The sequence below is a fragment of the Bipolaris sorokiniana genome (assembly GCF_000338995.1).
Source record: "Bipolaris sorokiniana ND90Pr unplaced genomic scaffold COCSAscaffold_3, whole genome shotgun sequence".
Classification (NCBI taxonomy): domain Eukaryota; kingdom Fungi; phylum Ascomycota; class Dothideomycetes; order Pleosporales; family Pleosporaceae; genus Bipolaris; species Bipolaris sorokiniana.
The window spans coordinates 2,689,119-2,702,137 of record NW_006911897.1 but is presented as its reverse complement, the minus strand read 5'-3'; the positions used below and the strand labels follow the sequence as shown (position 1 = coordinate 2,702,137).

At 44.0% G+C, this 13,019-nt stretch overlaps 3 protein-coding genes across 3 annotated transcripts; 2 read left to right on the top strand and 1 right to left on the bottom strand.

The window, feature by feature from the left end:
* Positions 1–2,093: 2,093 nt before the first annotated feature.
* Positions 2,094–3,315, top strand: COCSADRAFT_169041 (uncharacterized protein; the record flags this gene model as incomplete). The annotated part of the gene is made up of 5 exons (XM_007699237.1): positions 2,094–2,181; positions 2,228–2,515; positions 2,739–2,846; positions 2,889–3,024; positions 3,147–3,315. The coding sequence occupies 5 exons, from the start codon at positions 2,094–2,096 to the stop codon at positions 3,313–3,315; spliced, it is 789 nt and encodes a 262-aa protein (XP_007697427.1).
* A 2,192-nt stretch (positions 3,316–5,507) lies between these two features.
* On the top strand, positions 5,508–6,091 carry COCSADRAFT_294188 (uncharacterized protein). Its single transcript, XM_007699236.1, has 2 exons — positions 5,508–5,653; positions 5,707–6,091. Exon 2 carries the CDS (start codon positions 5,719–5,721, stop codon positions 6,001–6,003), a length of 285 nt encoding a protein of 94 aa, XP_007697426.1. The 5' UTR covers positions 5,508–5,653; positions 5,707–5,718; the 3' UTR covers positions 6,004–6,091.
* Positions 6,092–6,976: 885 nt separating this feature from the next.
* Positions 6,977–10,522, bottom strand: COCSADRAFT_352953 (uncharacterized protein; the record flags this gene model as incomplete). The annotated part of the gene is made up of 7 exons (XM_007699235.1): positions 10,447–10,522; positions 10,316–10,396; positions 9,975–10,254; positions 9,074–9,926; positions 8,508–9,021; positions 7,899–8,461; positions 6,977–7,837 (listed from the first exon to the last, which is right to left on the bottom strand). Exons 1-7 carry the CDS (start codon positions 10,487–10,489, stop codon positions 6,977–6,979), a joined length of 3,195 nt encoding a protein of 1,064 aa, XP_007697425.1. The 5' UTR covers positions 10,490–10,522.
* Positions 10,523–13,019: the final 2,497 nt, after the last annotated feature.

The window sequence follows — 13,019 nt, the reverse complement described above, 5'->3', positions numbered from 1 at the left end:
CCTGATTATCTGCGTACACTCTGACTTCTAGACAGTCGTCTACTAGATCGATAGCTTTCTCTAGGCCTAGGGTAATACCCTCTAGCTCTCCGTTGTAGACTAGCTGGTTGTATCCTATATTAACCTTTTCCTGAGCTATAAGGCTAGCTCCTTTGTAGAAAGCTACTCCTACTCCTATACCCTTGCCTTTGCTAGTAGCTGAGGCGTCTGAGTAGATAGATAGGAGGTATTTGTCTTCTAATAGTTCTTTGTGTTCTTTTGCTTCGATTTCCTTTGACTTCTTAGATATAGTCGTCTGATAGAGTATTTCTGAGCTCCATGGCATAGAGGCGTAGTGCTTTATCTTCTCACTGTCGTCCGATAGTGTAGTTGAGATAGATCTAGTGATACGCTCTAGCTGCTTCCCTTGATTGCTAGCGATAGCGATGTTCAGAGGGTGGCTAGGAGCTAGTTTTCTTGCTCTAAAGGCGTATTGACGCAGGGCGTTGTTGAGTCTAGCTCTAGGAGGGTAAAGAGCTGCTTCTACCTCGCTAGGTATAGCAGGTGAGGTTCTAAAGGACCCTAGAATTTTTCTGCAGGCTTGGTTCTGCAGCTTCTGCCTCTGGTTGAGTGCTGTCTGCTGCTCCTTCCAGAAGATTTGACAGCCATAGTCAGCTACGCTAGTGATGCAGGTTTTTCCTGGTTGCTTAGTTACGCTTAAAAAGTACGAGAATGTAAAGAGTTAGACGTGTAACGATGTTACAACTTCGCCAAGTATCGGACCAATCCCAGAGCCGGATCGGAGGTAGTATTTGCCGCCCTCTTCATCAACCACTCGTTGTGAGGTCGGATCCGATTGGGATCCGACCTAGACAGGTATATATAGAGACACTCCCTGTAGCTAGCTCTGTAGACTTTTGATATCCTTTCGTACAAGGCCTATAGGTGTCTATTCGAATTAAGGCTCGTCTGATGTCCCACGCACTCCCATATGCCTCTGAGTGACACTACTGCCGATAATGATCCGACCAGACTTGCCTGCGCCGTTACAGACGAGGGGAGATGATATAGCGAATTTATAGGCATTAAAGTACTCTACTATACTATATATCCTAATTATAACTAGTGACTATCTTATGGTAACTATAGTTTACTATTCTACTACTTTTATCGCGACTATAGTCTAGTTATCGCACCTAATAAAGGTATACTTAATAGGTATATACCTATTATGAGGTTTTTAGTAGTATTAATAAACTATCTTTTAGGGTTTAAAATAGGGTCTTAACGCTTACCTAAATCCTTTTACCGTGTACTTTGATTGTAAAGTTAATTCTTTTAATACCTAATTCTAGCAGGTTGGGGTGTGGCCTGCTATACTTTTCTAAGATAATTGATCCGATACGCTATATACATAGCAAATAGAGATAAAAAAGTCAAGTCATAGAGCAGTATTGGAGGAGCTCATTTTAGCGGTTTCGTTGCGAAGGTTGAGCACGAGCAATGCTCTTCTTACATACTCGGACCTAGGTTTTCGAAATTTCGGCACTGACGTTTTCCGTATCCGTGAAATCTCGGACTGAGGGAGTTAAAGGCATCCGCTACTATCGGGCTTGCTCTGCAATCTACCTCAGATAGAGTTGATTCCGTCTTATTTATGCTGTGGAGGTGCCAAGATATCGTCCTGCGGGGTTCTGCCCAAGCCAGTCAGTATGCGAGATTGTTATAGGGTTGGTGCAAATAATACTGCGATAGGCATGATAAATCCAAGACAGCTAGCCATGTCATAATCATGCATCTTGTACCGCCTAATAGAAATCATGACGCTGCTAGCTAAGGTGAACATGGCTAACGAGATAACATTGCTCCGAGATGAATTCGGAAATTGAGGGAGCCAACCCAATCAGTCATGTGCATACATCTAAAATACCTAATTTTCTAGTTCTTAGCTGGCTGCATAAATAGACCTTATTCGTACAAGCAGTTCAGCTTCCCTGTTTTCATTCTTTCGAATTGTACAGTAATCTGTACCTACAGAGCCTTTAAATTCAATTATTTCTAGTCCTTGAACTGTTCCTATAATAATAGCTGTCGACAACACCACCCAAATCAAAATGCTAGACAAACGTATGGTTGGTGTTGTAGTCAACCCAGGCCCTAATTTTTCCACGAACATTGAAGAAGTTGACATCCCAGAACCTGGTAGGAAAAGAATAAGTTTCTCACCTCATCTGTACTGAATACATAGGACGTTATGAGATTCTCGTCAAAATCAATGCTTCCGGCCTCTGTTGCTCTGACATTGGATTGATGGCGGAAGAATTTCCAGTTCGAATGTCTACCTTCAACTATAGAACTCTTGGCTACAAAGGTGCCGGCATTATAGTCAAGCTAGGCTGTAATGTGCAAAACTTGAAACTAGGCGACCGAGCTGGAATAAAGCCAATTCGCGATATTTGCGGCGCGTGCGAGTTGTGCTGGGGTGGACTTGAGAACTACTATCGAAATGCCATTATGAGTGGCGTCTCAGCTACAGGTTCGTATCGCGAAGTAGCAAGAACACGGGACGAACTAGTCATGGCTGACACAATAAAGGTACCTTCCAACATTATATTGCCTCTCCTGCAAAAGATGCGACGCCTATTCAAGATGGTATTCCCGACTCTCTTGCAGCACCCCTCATTGTTCCGGACTGACGGCGTATGGCGCACTGGAAAATTCTAGGCTTAAGCCTGGCGATTGAATTGTCTTCCCTGGAGGAGGCGGGGGTGTAGAGATTCAGTGCGTACAAATCGTCAAAGCTATGGGGTTTCGACCAGTTGTTGTTAACTCTGGCCCCAAGAAGCAAGAGCTTTCATTGAGTCGTGGTGCTGAGGCATTTGTCGACCTCAAATAGAGCGAGGATGTAGTAGCGGACGTTGTAGGTATTTGTGATGGCATTGGGGCTCATAGTGTTGCAGTATTAGCGGCTGCAGCTTATAAGAATGCCGTTGGTTATATTGGCAGCAGAGTTAGAGCCACAGTAATGTCTATTAGTCTACGTGAGTGTTGTTAGGGAAAGGAATAGTAGTGAGGATTTGTACAAGCTAACTTCAAAACAGACCCTGACTCCATGATTGTGGGAGCCAACCCCTCTCAGTACATCTTTAGCAAACTGAGTATCACAGGGACTGCCATGGCACACAAAAAGATGCTATCGAGGTCCTGAACTTTGCTCGGAGGGGTCTTCTTCAAGATATGAGCGAAGTGAAGCCTCTGTCCATGTTGCCACAGTCTGTAAAGGATTTGCAAGCAGGTAATGTGCCCAGGCGTACTGTCATTAAATTCAATCTATAACATATGGCGAAATATATTGTTGAAGCCTCTAGCAGTCAAACTTTTCCAGTTATTATTTCCTGCATTTCTGATCGTTGCCCACTCTATAAAACCAAGGGCAGTGTCTATGCAGCAGCTGGAAGTCTTGCGACGTGTTTTAGCATTCGACGAAGATGGAGATCTTTTACTCACTAGGTCTTATAGATAAGAAATCTATTAAGCTATGTTAGTAAGAAACATACTAGGCTACTAAATCGAGAAGTGAAAGATATATCTCAAAATAGACGTTGTTTTCTGAAGAGATGCTTTGAGAACGCCTATATGACAGATATCAGCCACGATCCTAAGCGCGTAGATATAACCAGTTTCTCCAATGTAGTTTAAAAATTATTTTTAATAGTATTAGAGATCGACTATCGAGTTTGTGGGACGAGGTAATGTAGCCGAACTGTCAGCGCGTTAAGAAGTGGGTATTCGTCAGCACACGGTCAATAGCCAAGACTCCAGAGCCTATTTAGCTAGTGGAGAAAAGTTAGGTCCCCTGCACATATTACTAGGGCTCAAAAACACTAGGGGATAGCAGGAAGCATAGCGGCCCGACCCGAAGCCAGCACCAAAGGCCTAGTCTCCGTAGATAGGTTGTCCAGCAACGCCTTTATCGGGCTTACTCCCACCACTCAATTACTTTCCGCAGATTACTTTTCTCTCGCTTCGGATATTAGTAGCAGAGACTAACGTGTCGTAGCCTTTCTTCTGGATTGCAGCTACGATCCGCATCGGCCGCGCACTAGCATGGATCATCGATTCGATCACTTCTTTCCATGCAGATACTCGCCTGTGATAAACTTTGTGAGCGCTTAAGTTAATAGATCGGAGGGTGGATACCGTGCCCGTGTGCCGAATACTCCAAATCCACAGAAACTAGGAGCTTCATAACGTTCCCACTCAAGACGTACTCTTAAAAGTCATTTGTACAATCAAATCTTCCCTCTCCCCTAGCATTTATTCCATACTAGAATCTATCAATAAAGTTGCCTCCAAGCCTACTACTAGTAGAACTAGCAGTCATCCCATATTTTTACTAGTATTAATAGAGATTTTGCGGAATAATAGATCCTGAAGCGGAGACCTAACTCACTAGCCTACTTACAATCCTTTCATTCCTTCCATCCCTTCCATTCCTCATGTTCCTCATATTCCTCGTGTTCTTCAAATTTCTTGTATTCCCTACAGTCTTCGAGTTACTTAGCTTCCTCTTTGCCTATACTTCATCTGCTCTACTCAAGGTTCCTAAGTAACCTACTAAGGCGTTTCCTTTTTACTATGCCTTGGCTGTGCAATAGCTTTGTAATAGTAATAACTTAGAAGACTAGGACATCTTGCAACAAGTGACACTACAGATTTCGCACAAGTAGGCAGCAATAGATTCTTAGCCTAGAGAATGCGTTAAGCCTTTTTTCAACCTACTAGTAACTCTAGGATACAATTCATAAATAGCACGCCTACGCATAATTTGGCAATACCAATTTAGCGAACAGCAATCATCCCTAGCAACTCACTTAGCCATTGCTTTAACCATACCCAACCCACTAGTTCAGTAGGCAAGCATGTGGTCGACATTCTCTACACCTAATCATGGAACAATCTAGGCCTTTGATAAATCGTGATAATATGGTTAATATCGTATTGAAGTGTATATTAGTGCAGCTGAGGTGCATGGTGCGGCTGAGGTACATGGTGCGGCTGAGGTGCGGGGTCGAAACTTAGAGACAACATGGAGCTTTTCGCAAGCATCAGTATAACGACCTAGGCAATTTCATATAGTACTGCACAAGCTGAGTGCCAATGCGGAGGTTTGGAACACACATCCTTACATTTAGTCTAGCGTAGATGCCCACTACTTAGGGCTGAAAAATGAAACGGCTTAGTAACATTGGTGCATCTCACTATTGTTCGGTACAAAGGGAAACCAACTTCCAGCCTTGCAGACATGCTAGATGGCTTAATCTGAGGCCAGATCAAAGAAACTGCAACAACCACTCTACTTGCTCGACTTGCCAAGAAGTGGCTGTACGGTATACTCATTGGGATATCCAATGCAACTTAGCCTCATCTCGGTTAAACAACTATGCGGCCTTTTACTAGAGCCGGGGCAATCTGTTCAGCTTTCATTTAAGTTGCATGATAATTACGGAGTTAGGCATACCAGCTATGAAATGTTAGTCGTATATAAAAGATTGGAGTAGCATAGACCTATGCCTCTCATAAACTCTACACGTTCAACCACTTTTATAACCAACCACTCAACTCAACTCCAATCTAAGAGCTACATCTCTCAAGAGAGAATCTCTACAGTAAAGTATAACCTAGCCTAGCAATGTTTCTTTGACTTGTAATAATGAATCTTGCAAGTAGCCAATAACGATGAAGCTCAATACGATCATGCTTCTCCCAGCTTTCGCGACAGCAATCCATGCCTGGACTCTTGTACTTGGTGGGCAAGTCTTTGATGGCAAGGGCAACAGGGGGTGTTCTAGGGTAACGGCGAATGCCGGATCGCGTCTGGATTGGGACAGGGCGATCTTGTCGAGTTGCTGCGTCCATCTATACTCAGATGCGGGATGCAGCAAACAGAACGGGTACTCTTGTAGTGATTGGGAGAAGAACCTAGGTCAGAATGTGAGAGCATTCAAGGTTACAGACTGTTAGAGATAATGACTCTGCAATGCTATAGGATTTTTCCACATATGCTTTTCTATGTTACTCTAACCCATTTATCGTGCTAAACCCATCTACGTTTGACAGCACTATTGAATAAGGATTGAGAGCGATCTTTCGCATGTACAGCTCGCATAGCTTACAGTTCTGCCACCTATCATCGCGAGACAGATGCTCCGAACGCAATTCACAGTCATTATCCTAAGATGTAGCGCTCATCTCGATCGCTGAGTTGAAGGAGCTCACTCTGGCCTCAGCAGCGGCGGCGGCGGCTTTCTTTTCCTCCATCTTCTTCGATTCGGCTTCTCCATCTTCCAGACGTATCCATTCTGCCTTTTCCTTCTCCTGTCGCCTAATCTCAGCAGCCTCCTCTTCTTCTTTCTAGGGCTTCATATCTTCCTCTTTCTTTAACTTCGCCTCTTTGTCCAACTTAGCCTTTAGCTTCTTCGTCTGTGACTTACTAAGCCTAGCATAAGAATCTACCTCTACCTTCGGCGGTTCAGGTTCTAGCTCTAGCCTAAGTGCTACTTCTCCTAGCTAAAGTGCGACTATTTCTAACTAAAGTATCTTTTTTTATAGTGAAAATCCTAACTATAGAGATATTTTAACTCTGATATTGTAAGGAGCTGCGTGTGAGGCGTTGCACGGTGTAATAGGCTGCGCCCGTGAGTGAAACATGTAAGTGTATCACGTGTCCTCTTCACACCGCTTAGTCACGAAACCTTATCCGTACAAAGGAACCTATGGTAAGAGTATAAAGTAAGAGATAATATATACTAGCTTTACTTTCTTTATCTTTCTTCTTTTATAATAAAGGTTAATATATACTTATTTAACAATCTCTTTACCTCTAATATAAGAAGAAGAAAGGTTACTGCGTTTATCTCTTTTTTATAGTTAGTTGGTCCGATAATTCTCCAAGCTATGCACTACTTTCAACCTTCAAAACAGTATAGAGTGAAGGTTAATTAAAGATCTCAGCAACATAGCGCCGACTATCAAGGGCCTTAAACCATTCTGCTGAACTTCTGAAACCGTCATTCCCAGCGCTCTTGCGTGCTATGTTGATGAATAAATCCTTCACTGCTTCAGACATTTTACTGCCACCACAGACAAAGATAGAGGCGCCCTGTTCCCATAACTTCCTGAATTCTTCCTTTTCAGCCCGGATTCTATCCTGGACGTAGGTACATCCGCAGGCGTCTGTTTCCTTTGGCGTTTTACTGTAGGCACGCCGTACACGTACAATGCCCGAGCTTTCAAACTCGTCTAACTCGTTCCTGTAGAGGTCATCATCCTTGCTGCGGCATCCAAAAAACAGCAGAGCTGGTGCCAAGGCTTTGCCTGTTCTATGTTTCAAGGCGCGCTCTTCTAAAAAGGCACGGAAAGGCGCCAGGCCTGACCCAGATGCAATCATGATGATAGGGTAAGCTCCAGGGTCTTGGGGTAGGCGGAATGCAGGGTTCGAACGTTGCACTGAGACGCGTACAACAGCACCTGGCGAAAGATTGTAAAGATGATTAGATGCGACCCCAAGGAAAGAGCCATGTCCACTCCATGATGGTGCATCCAGAACTGACCACGTGAGGGTAGCATGCGAGGGCTTCCAATCTGGGGCTGATGATATAGAGTATGTTCGAGGACGGAGTGGCAGCAGCATCTCCAGAAACATCTCTACAGATAGTGGGATGGACTCATAGTCTTCGAGCAAATCAAGGACTGACTGTTGTTTACCACGCAATCTACTGGACTCATTATTTGCCAATTTCAGCAATGAATGTTTCGTCGGCTCGTCGATCGCAGCAGCAGCTAATCTTTTAATGTTCTAAATACATACAATTAGTCAGTCTTTCACAAGCGATATTGTAACCGGAGCCAGAACTTACTCTTGATGAAGCAGGTGACGAAAGCTCGACATATGCACCGAATAAGTCTGCTACAGATATTGGAGTTGCTGTAGGAAGCTGGGTAGTTCCTGCGGACTCGATGATCAGAACACTGTCCCAAGCCAAATGGAAACGCGCCAGAGCCCGCTGTACATTAGCCGTGGGATTCATAGGAAGAACAGCCAAGTAGTCGCCAGTTGTGTATGACATGCCTTGTGGCAGTCGCAATTCAATGTGGCATTTTCGGGTCAAGGATGCGGGACTGCTTAGTTCGAGATGTTTTGTAACAGTAGCTTCTTTGAACCCTTTGCGTTGAGTGTAGGGTTGCTGGAAGGAAACTTTGAGCCCAGATTCCAATGATGTGGAAGATTCTGACGGCGTTAGGGAAAGACCTAGCGCAGGCCATAACGTCTCCTCCTCCCAGTCCTCGAACACCGAGAAAGGCTCACTGGTGGCGACGTTGACAGCTCCACGAGGCGCAATTCTCTTTGCTCCTCGCTGCTCTAGAACTTCGTCAACGAAAATGGGGATCTTATATAACGTTGCTGGCCAATCTTGATGTCCTAACTAAGTTAGTACTGCTTTGTTTTCTTGCTTAGCTAAACATACCGCATCCAAAAACAGCATACGATACCCCTTCTAGAGGCTTTCCAGTGAGAGAGTTGAGCCAGTCCACGAATTCAGTCGCGTTATCCGTAGGCCGGCCATCATATGTTGCAGTGATGATGACAACTAGCTCATTCGAGGTAAAGTCTTCCTTGGCAGAATTTAGTGCACGTATCGGTTGCACTATGAATCCAGCCTTTGCGCAATCATTCGCGAACATATTTGATAAAGCCTCGCAGGTCCCGCTGTTTGATCCATAGAATATAGACACGGACTTATACTTTCCTTGACCGAGGATTGATTTTTCTATGATTGACTTTCTGCCCTCTTGCGTATTGTGAGCTTGCTTTGGTGAGAGCTCAGACCCATTTAGGAAGGCGAGAGGTGCTCTGGACTGTTTCAGTGCTGCATACATCTTGAATCCGTCAGGTTTAATGGTCAAGGATTCCTTGATCCGAAGCTCATAAGACGGATCGGCCTGCGTGAAAGTGAAATTCTGCAGCAAAGCCGCTATGACCTGAGGAGAGTTAATAATGCCATAGCATGATGATAGGATAGACAACACTAACCAGTAATGCTTCCTGCCAAGCAAAAGCTCGTCCAATACAAGCTCTTTTGCCGTTTCCAAACGGCTTCCACGAGTTTGGAGGCAATTTTTTGAATTCTTCATCTAGCATCCTCTCTGGCTTCCACTCATCTGCATCAGGTCCATAAACTGCTTTATCGACATGTACACATGACAAAAGAATGTTGAGAGGCTCTCTCTTCTTGATAGCGAATTTGCCGCCTATCACTTCATCTTTCAGTGCACAAACTGAAAACGCTGGTGCAGTTGGCATAAGCCTGATTGTTTCTCGAAGAATCGCGTTCGTATACTTCAATTGAGGTAAATGATCAACGGTGAGTTTTTCCATTCCAACGACCTCATCAACCTCTTGCTCGGCTTTTGCTAATGATGAGGGGTTCTTGAGCATGTAATAAAATGCAAACGAGAGTAGGCCCGATGTCGTCTCGTGGCCAGCGATCAGAAATGTGAGCATGTTGTCTACAATCGATGGGTTGTCTAATTTTTCTCCTGTCTTAGGGTCCGCTTGGTTCAAAAGAGTGTCCAAGAGATCATTCGAGTTTGTTGGATTCTGTCGTCGCTGGTCTAATAACTCTCGACAGAGATCCCTCATCACGTTTATATCGTGTTTGTTCCTTTTTTTCGCGCTCAGGCGTAGGCTGTTGAATATTTTAGGCAGCCCAGATGCCTTGTCGGCGTCGTGCAAAAAATGGTTCATGCTTTCGATGAAGGGATGCATTGTGTCTCGATAGAAACTGTTGAATCGATGACTAAAGCCGCAAAGAGCAATCGTGTCTAGTGTCAGACGGGTGAAGTCATCGGTCACTTCGATAGGGTAGTTTGGGCCATATCGACTCCTTTCCCCATTGTCAGCGATGAATGAAATCAATCAAATTACCTCTTACCATTTGAGACAGAGTTGTTGTGCCACGTCAGTCATCTGGCCATACATGCTCTTGATCTTGGTTGGCCCAAAAACTGGCATGAGGATTCTGTGCGCGATGTCCCAATTCCTCTCACCTTCATATGCTGTGAAAAGGCCATCCCCTACTCCCGATCTTAACAGTTCAACTCCACCAGTGACGGTCTTGCAGAATCGCCTTTCATCACATACTTCATTCACAAGCTGTGCTTCACAGATAAATATCTGCTTTTGACCCGCAAAGGTCATCTGGAAAATAGGTCCTAAACAAGTCTGTTCAATCACGTGCATAATTGAGGCCTTTCAGTTTTATGATATACTTACCATATTCTTTAGCAAACTGAACCAATGATTGGATGCCAGCTTCTGGGTCAATATCGAAAATGTTACCAACCACTGGCAGGCCTGGTGTTTCGCTTAGTACTAGTTTACACGCGCGGGAGAATTGAACATACCACTCGGTCCAGGAATGGGTTGTAAGGGGAAATTTGATGGCATGTTGCTCGATAGTTTGATCAGAGCCTAGACAACGATATCTTCGAATAGCTATGGCCGCCAGCTGGTGTGAGTTAAGGGAAGTTGGCACTCAGATGTTTCCTAACAACCTTTTATCGCGATACAGTATTCAATGGTTGTAGATAGGGGTCTGGACTAGTTTTAGTTCGGGATGAAGATGCTGAAAGATGTTTTTGTGCAAGGGGACAATGAATGAGGTATTATATAACCAAGATATGTGCGGTTTGAACAATTCGACGTCTAGGACTCAGCCTCAGTGAGCGTCGGCTCGCGGACTCCGAGATACTTTCGGGCTTTCGGGAATCTTGGCATATTCTTGTTGACGAAGGGTTCTGCACGAACCTCAGTAAGCGTCGGGTGGCGGACTCCGAGATACTTTCGGGCTTTCGGGAATCTTGGAATATCCGTGTTGACAAAGGGTTCTGCATGGAACTTGTTAATGTCAGGCGTTGAATGAACGTGAATTTCCCTCACATGTCCGCGAATGCCTACGCGGACCACTGGATTACCATTGTTCGGCTTGCTAGGTCGCAATGAAGTGGGCCAATATATTGGCTCTGGTTATTACCGCTTGCACTTATTGCACTTATACTGGCCTTACTTGAGGCCAATCGCATTGACGTATCCCATTCAGCAATGAGCACATTCTACCTCAGTTAATCTTAGGTTGAAGCTGTAAAAACGAAATTAAAACAGCACCAAAATTCGGCTAGATGAGACTTCCGGTAATAAGGTGGTGCAGCTCCGGCCGTATTTTGGAAAAAGGGCCCGAGAAAGCCTTTTAGGTAAATTGCTTAACCCGGGTACGGGGCCTCTAATATGTTGAATTTCATGACGTTCCTTTATCATTGTTTCTTGACCTCCTGCACATGTATAAAAGTAGCACTCATATCGAAACTGCCTACATTACTTGATCTAAAAAACAGACATTATTCAACCTAGAACTAATCTTCTTCGCATAGATTGGAATTTCTAAGAGTTTGAATGTATTACAAGTATGTAGTCTGACACCAGCATCGTCCCCCAATCGCATCTTTGCGTTGAATGATTTATTTGATTAACAGAAAAGTAGGAAGCTCTACTTGGATGTCGAATCATCCCGCACCAAACTGGCATGTACTACCTCTAATTTATCTTCCTAACCAATATAAGGCGTCGAAAGAGGCCTCTTTCGTGCTAAGATAGGCTCAGCATTAGAGTTACGTAGCTGAATCTAGCGATTTGCAACCCCCAATTCGTAAATTCTAACATACCTAACTTATCATAACACGCTACTCTAACGAATAACTATATTTTATATATAAAAGTTTTTCGCATTTACGTAATTACGTAATTAACTAATTCTTAAGTCGTTATAGGTAGATTTATGTTGCGTTAGAGTTACGTTAGAGTTAAGTTGTAACGGCGCAGGCAGGACTACTCGGATCAGTATCGGCGGTAGTGTCACTCAGAGGCATGTGGGAGTGCGGGGGACATCAAACGAGCCTTAATTCGAATAGACACCTATAGGCCTTGTACGAAAAGGATATCAAAAGTCTACAGAGCTAGCTACAGGGAGTGTCTCCTTATATACTTATCTTAGTCGGATCCGAATCGGATCCGACCTCACAACGAGTGGTTGATGAAGAGGGCGGCAAATACTACCTCCGATCCGGCTCTGGGATTGGTCCGATACTTGGCGAAGTTGTAACATCGTTACATAAGTTAGAGTAGAGTTACTATAATAAAGCTCCCTATTACGACCAGCCTCTGGATACTAAGAGCATTCCGCTATTGTATTTTTTGAACGAGTAATATCCATGAATTTATCCAGTATTACGACTATAGCTAGCCTTTAATATAGCTATCATATAACTTTACGATTGAGTATAGTTAATAGATAACTAACTAGTTATAGCTAATATAAAAGCTTTTATATTATAGCAATAGCTATCGCCCCGCCCTATAGCTCTATAGCCCTACTATTAATCCTGTAGCGGAGGTGAGCACCAATGCCCACTAAGTCAATACTACGTGACAACCACTCAGCCGCAGCCAACCCACCAGCAAAAGGTAAGCACGAGAAAAATCTGAACTGATTATTCTAGTGTAGTATAATATATATAGGCATGTAACTCCGTTACAAATCTATCTATTGTTATGGGCGAAGAGGCCTTCGAACGAGTTTGCATTAACCTATAGTACAGAAGAAGAAAGATAAGAAGAGTTAAGCTGTCGTACGACACCTCTCTCTTTATACCTTGCTTCTCTACTCTTCGTACGAGTAAGTTCTAACTAAGCGGTGTGATATAGGCACGTGATGTAGGCACGTGATACAATCACGTGCTTTCACTCCACGGGCGCAGCCCATTACAATACCCCCCCTCTATACCGTATGCGGCTGCTTGGCGGTCCGCGTGTTTGCTCGTAGTTTGAATAGTTATGTTGTTACCTAGCTGTGACGTACGTTTGCTAGCAAACTCGTAGTAAGTTAAGTGAAAACGACTTTCCGTACGGTATAAGTATCAGTGCC

Excerpts from the sequence above, each read along its gene's own strand:
- COCSADRAFT_294188 (XM_007699236.1), top strand. The coding sequence starts at position 5,719 with ATGAAGCTCAATACGATCATGCTTCTCCCAGCTTTCGCGACAGCAATC.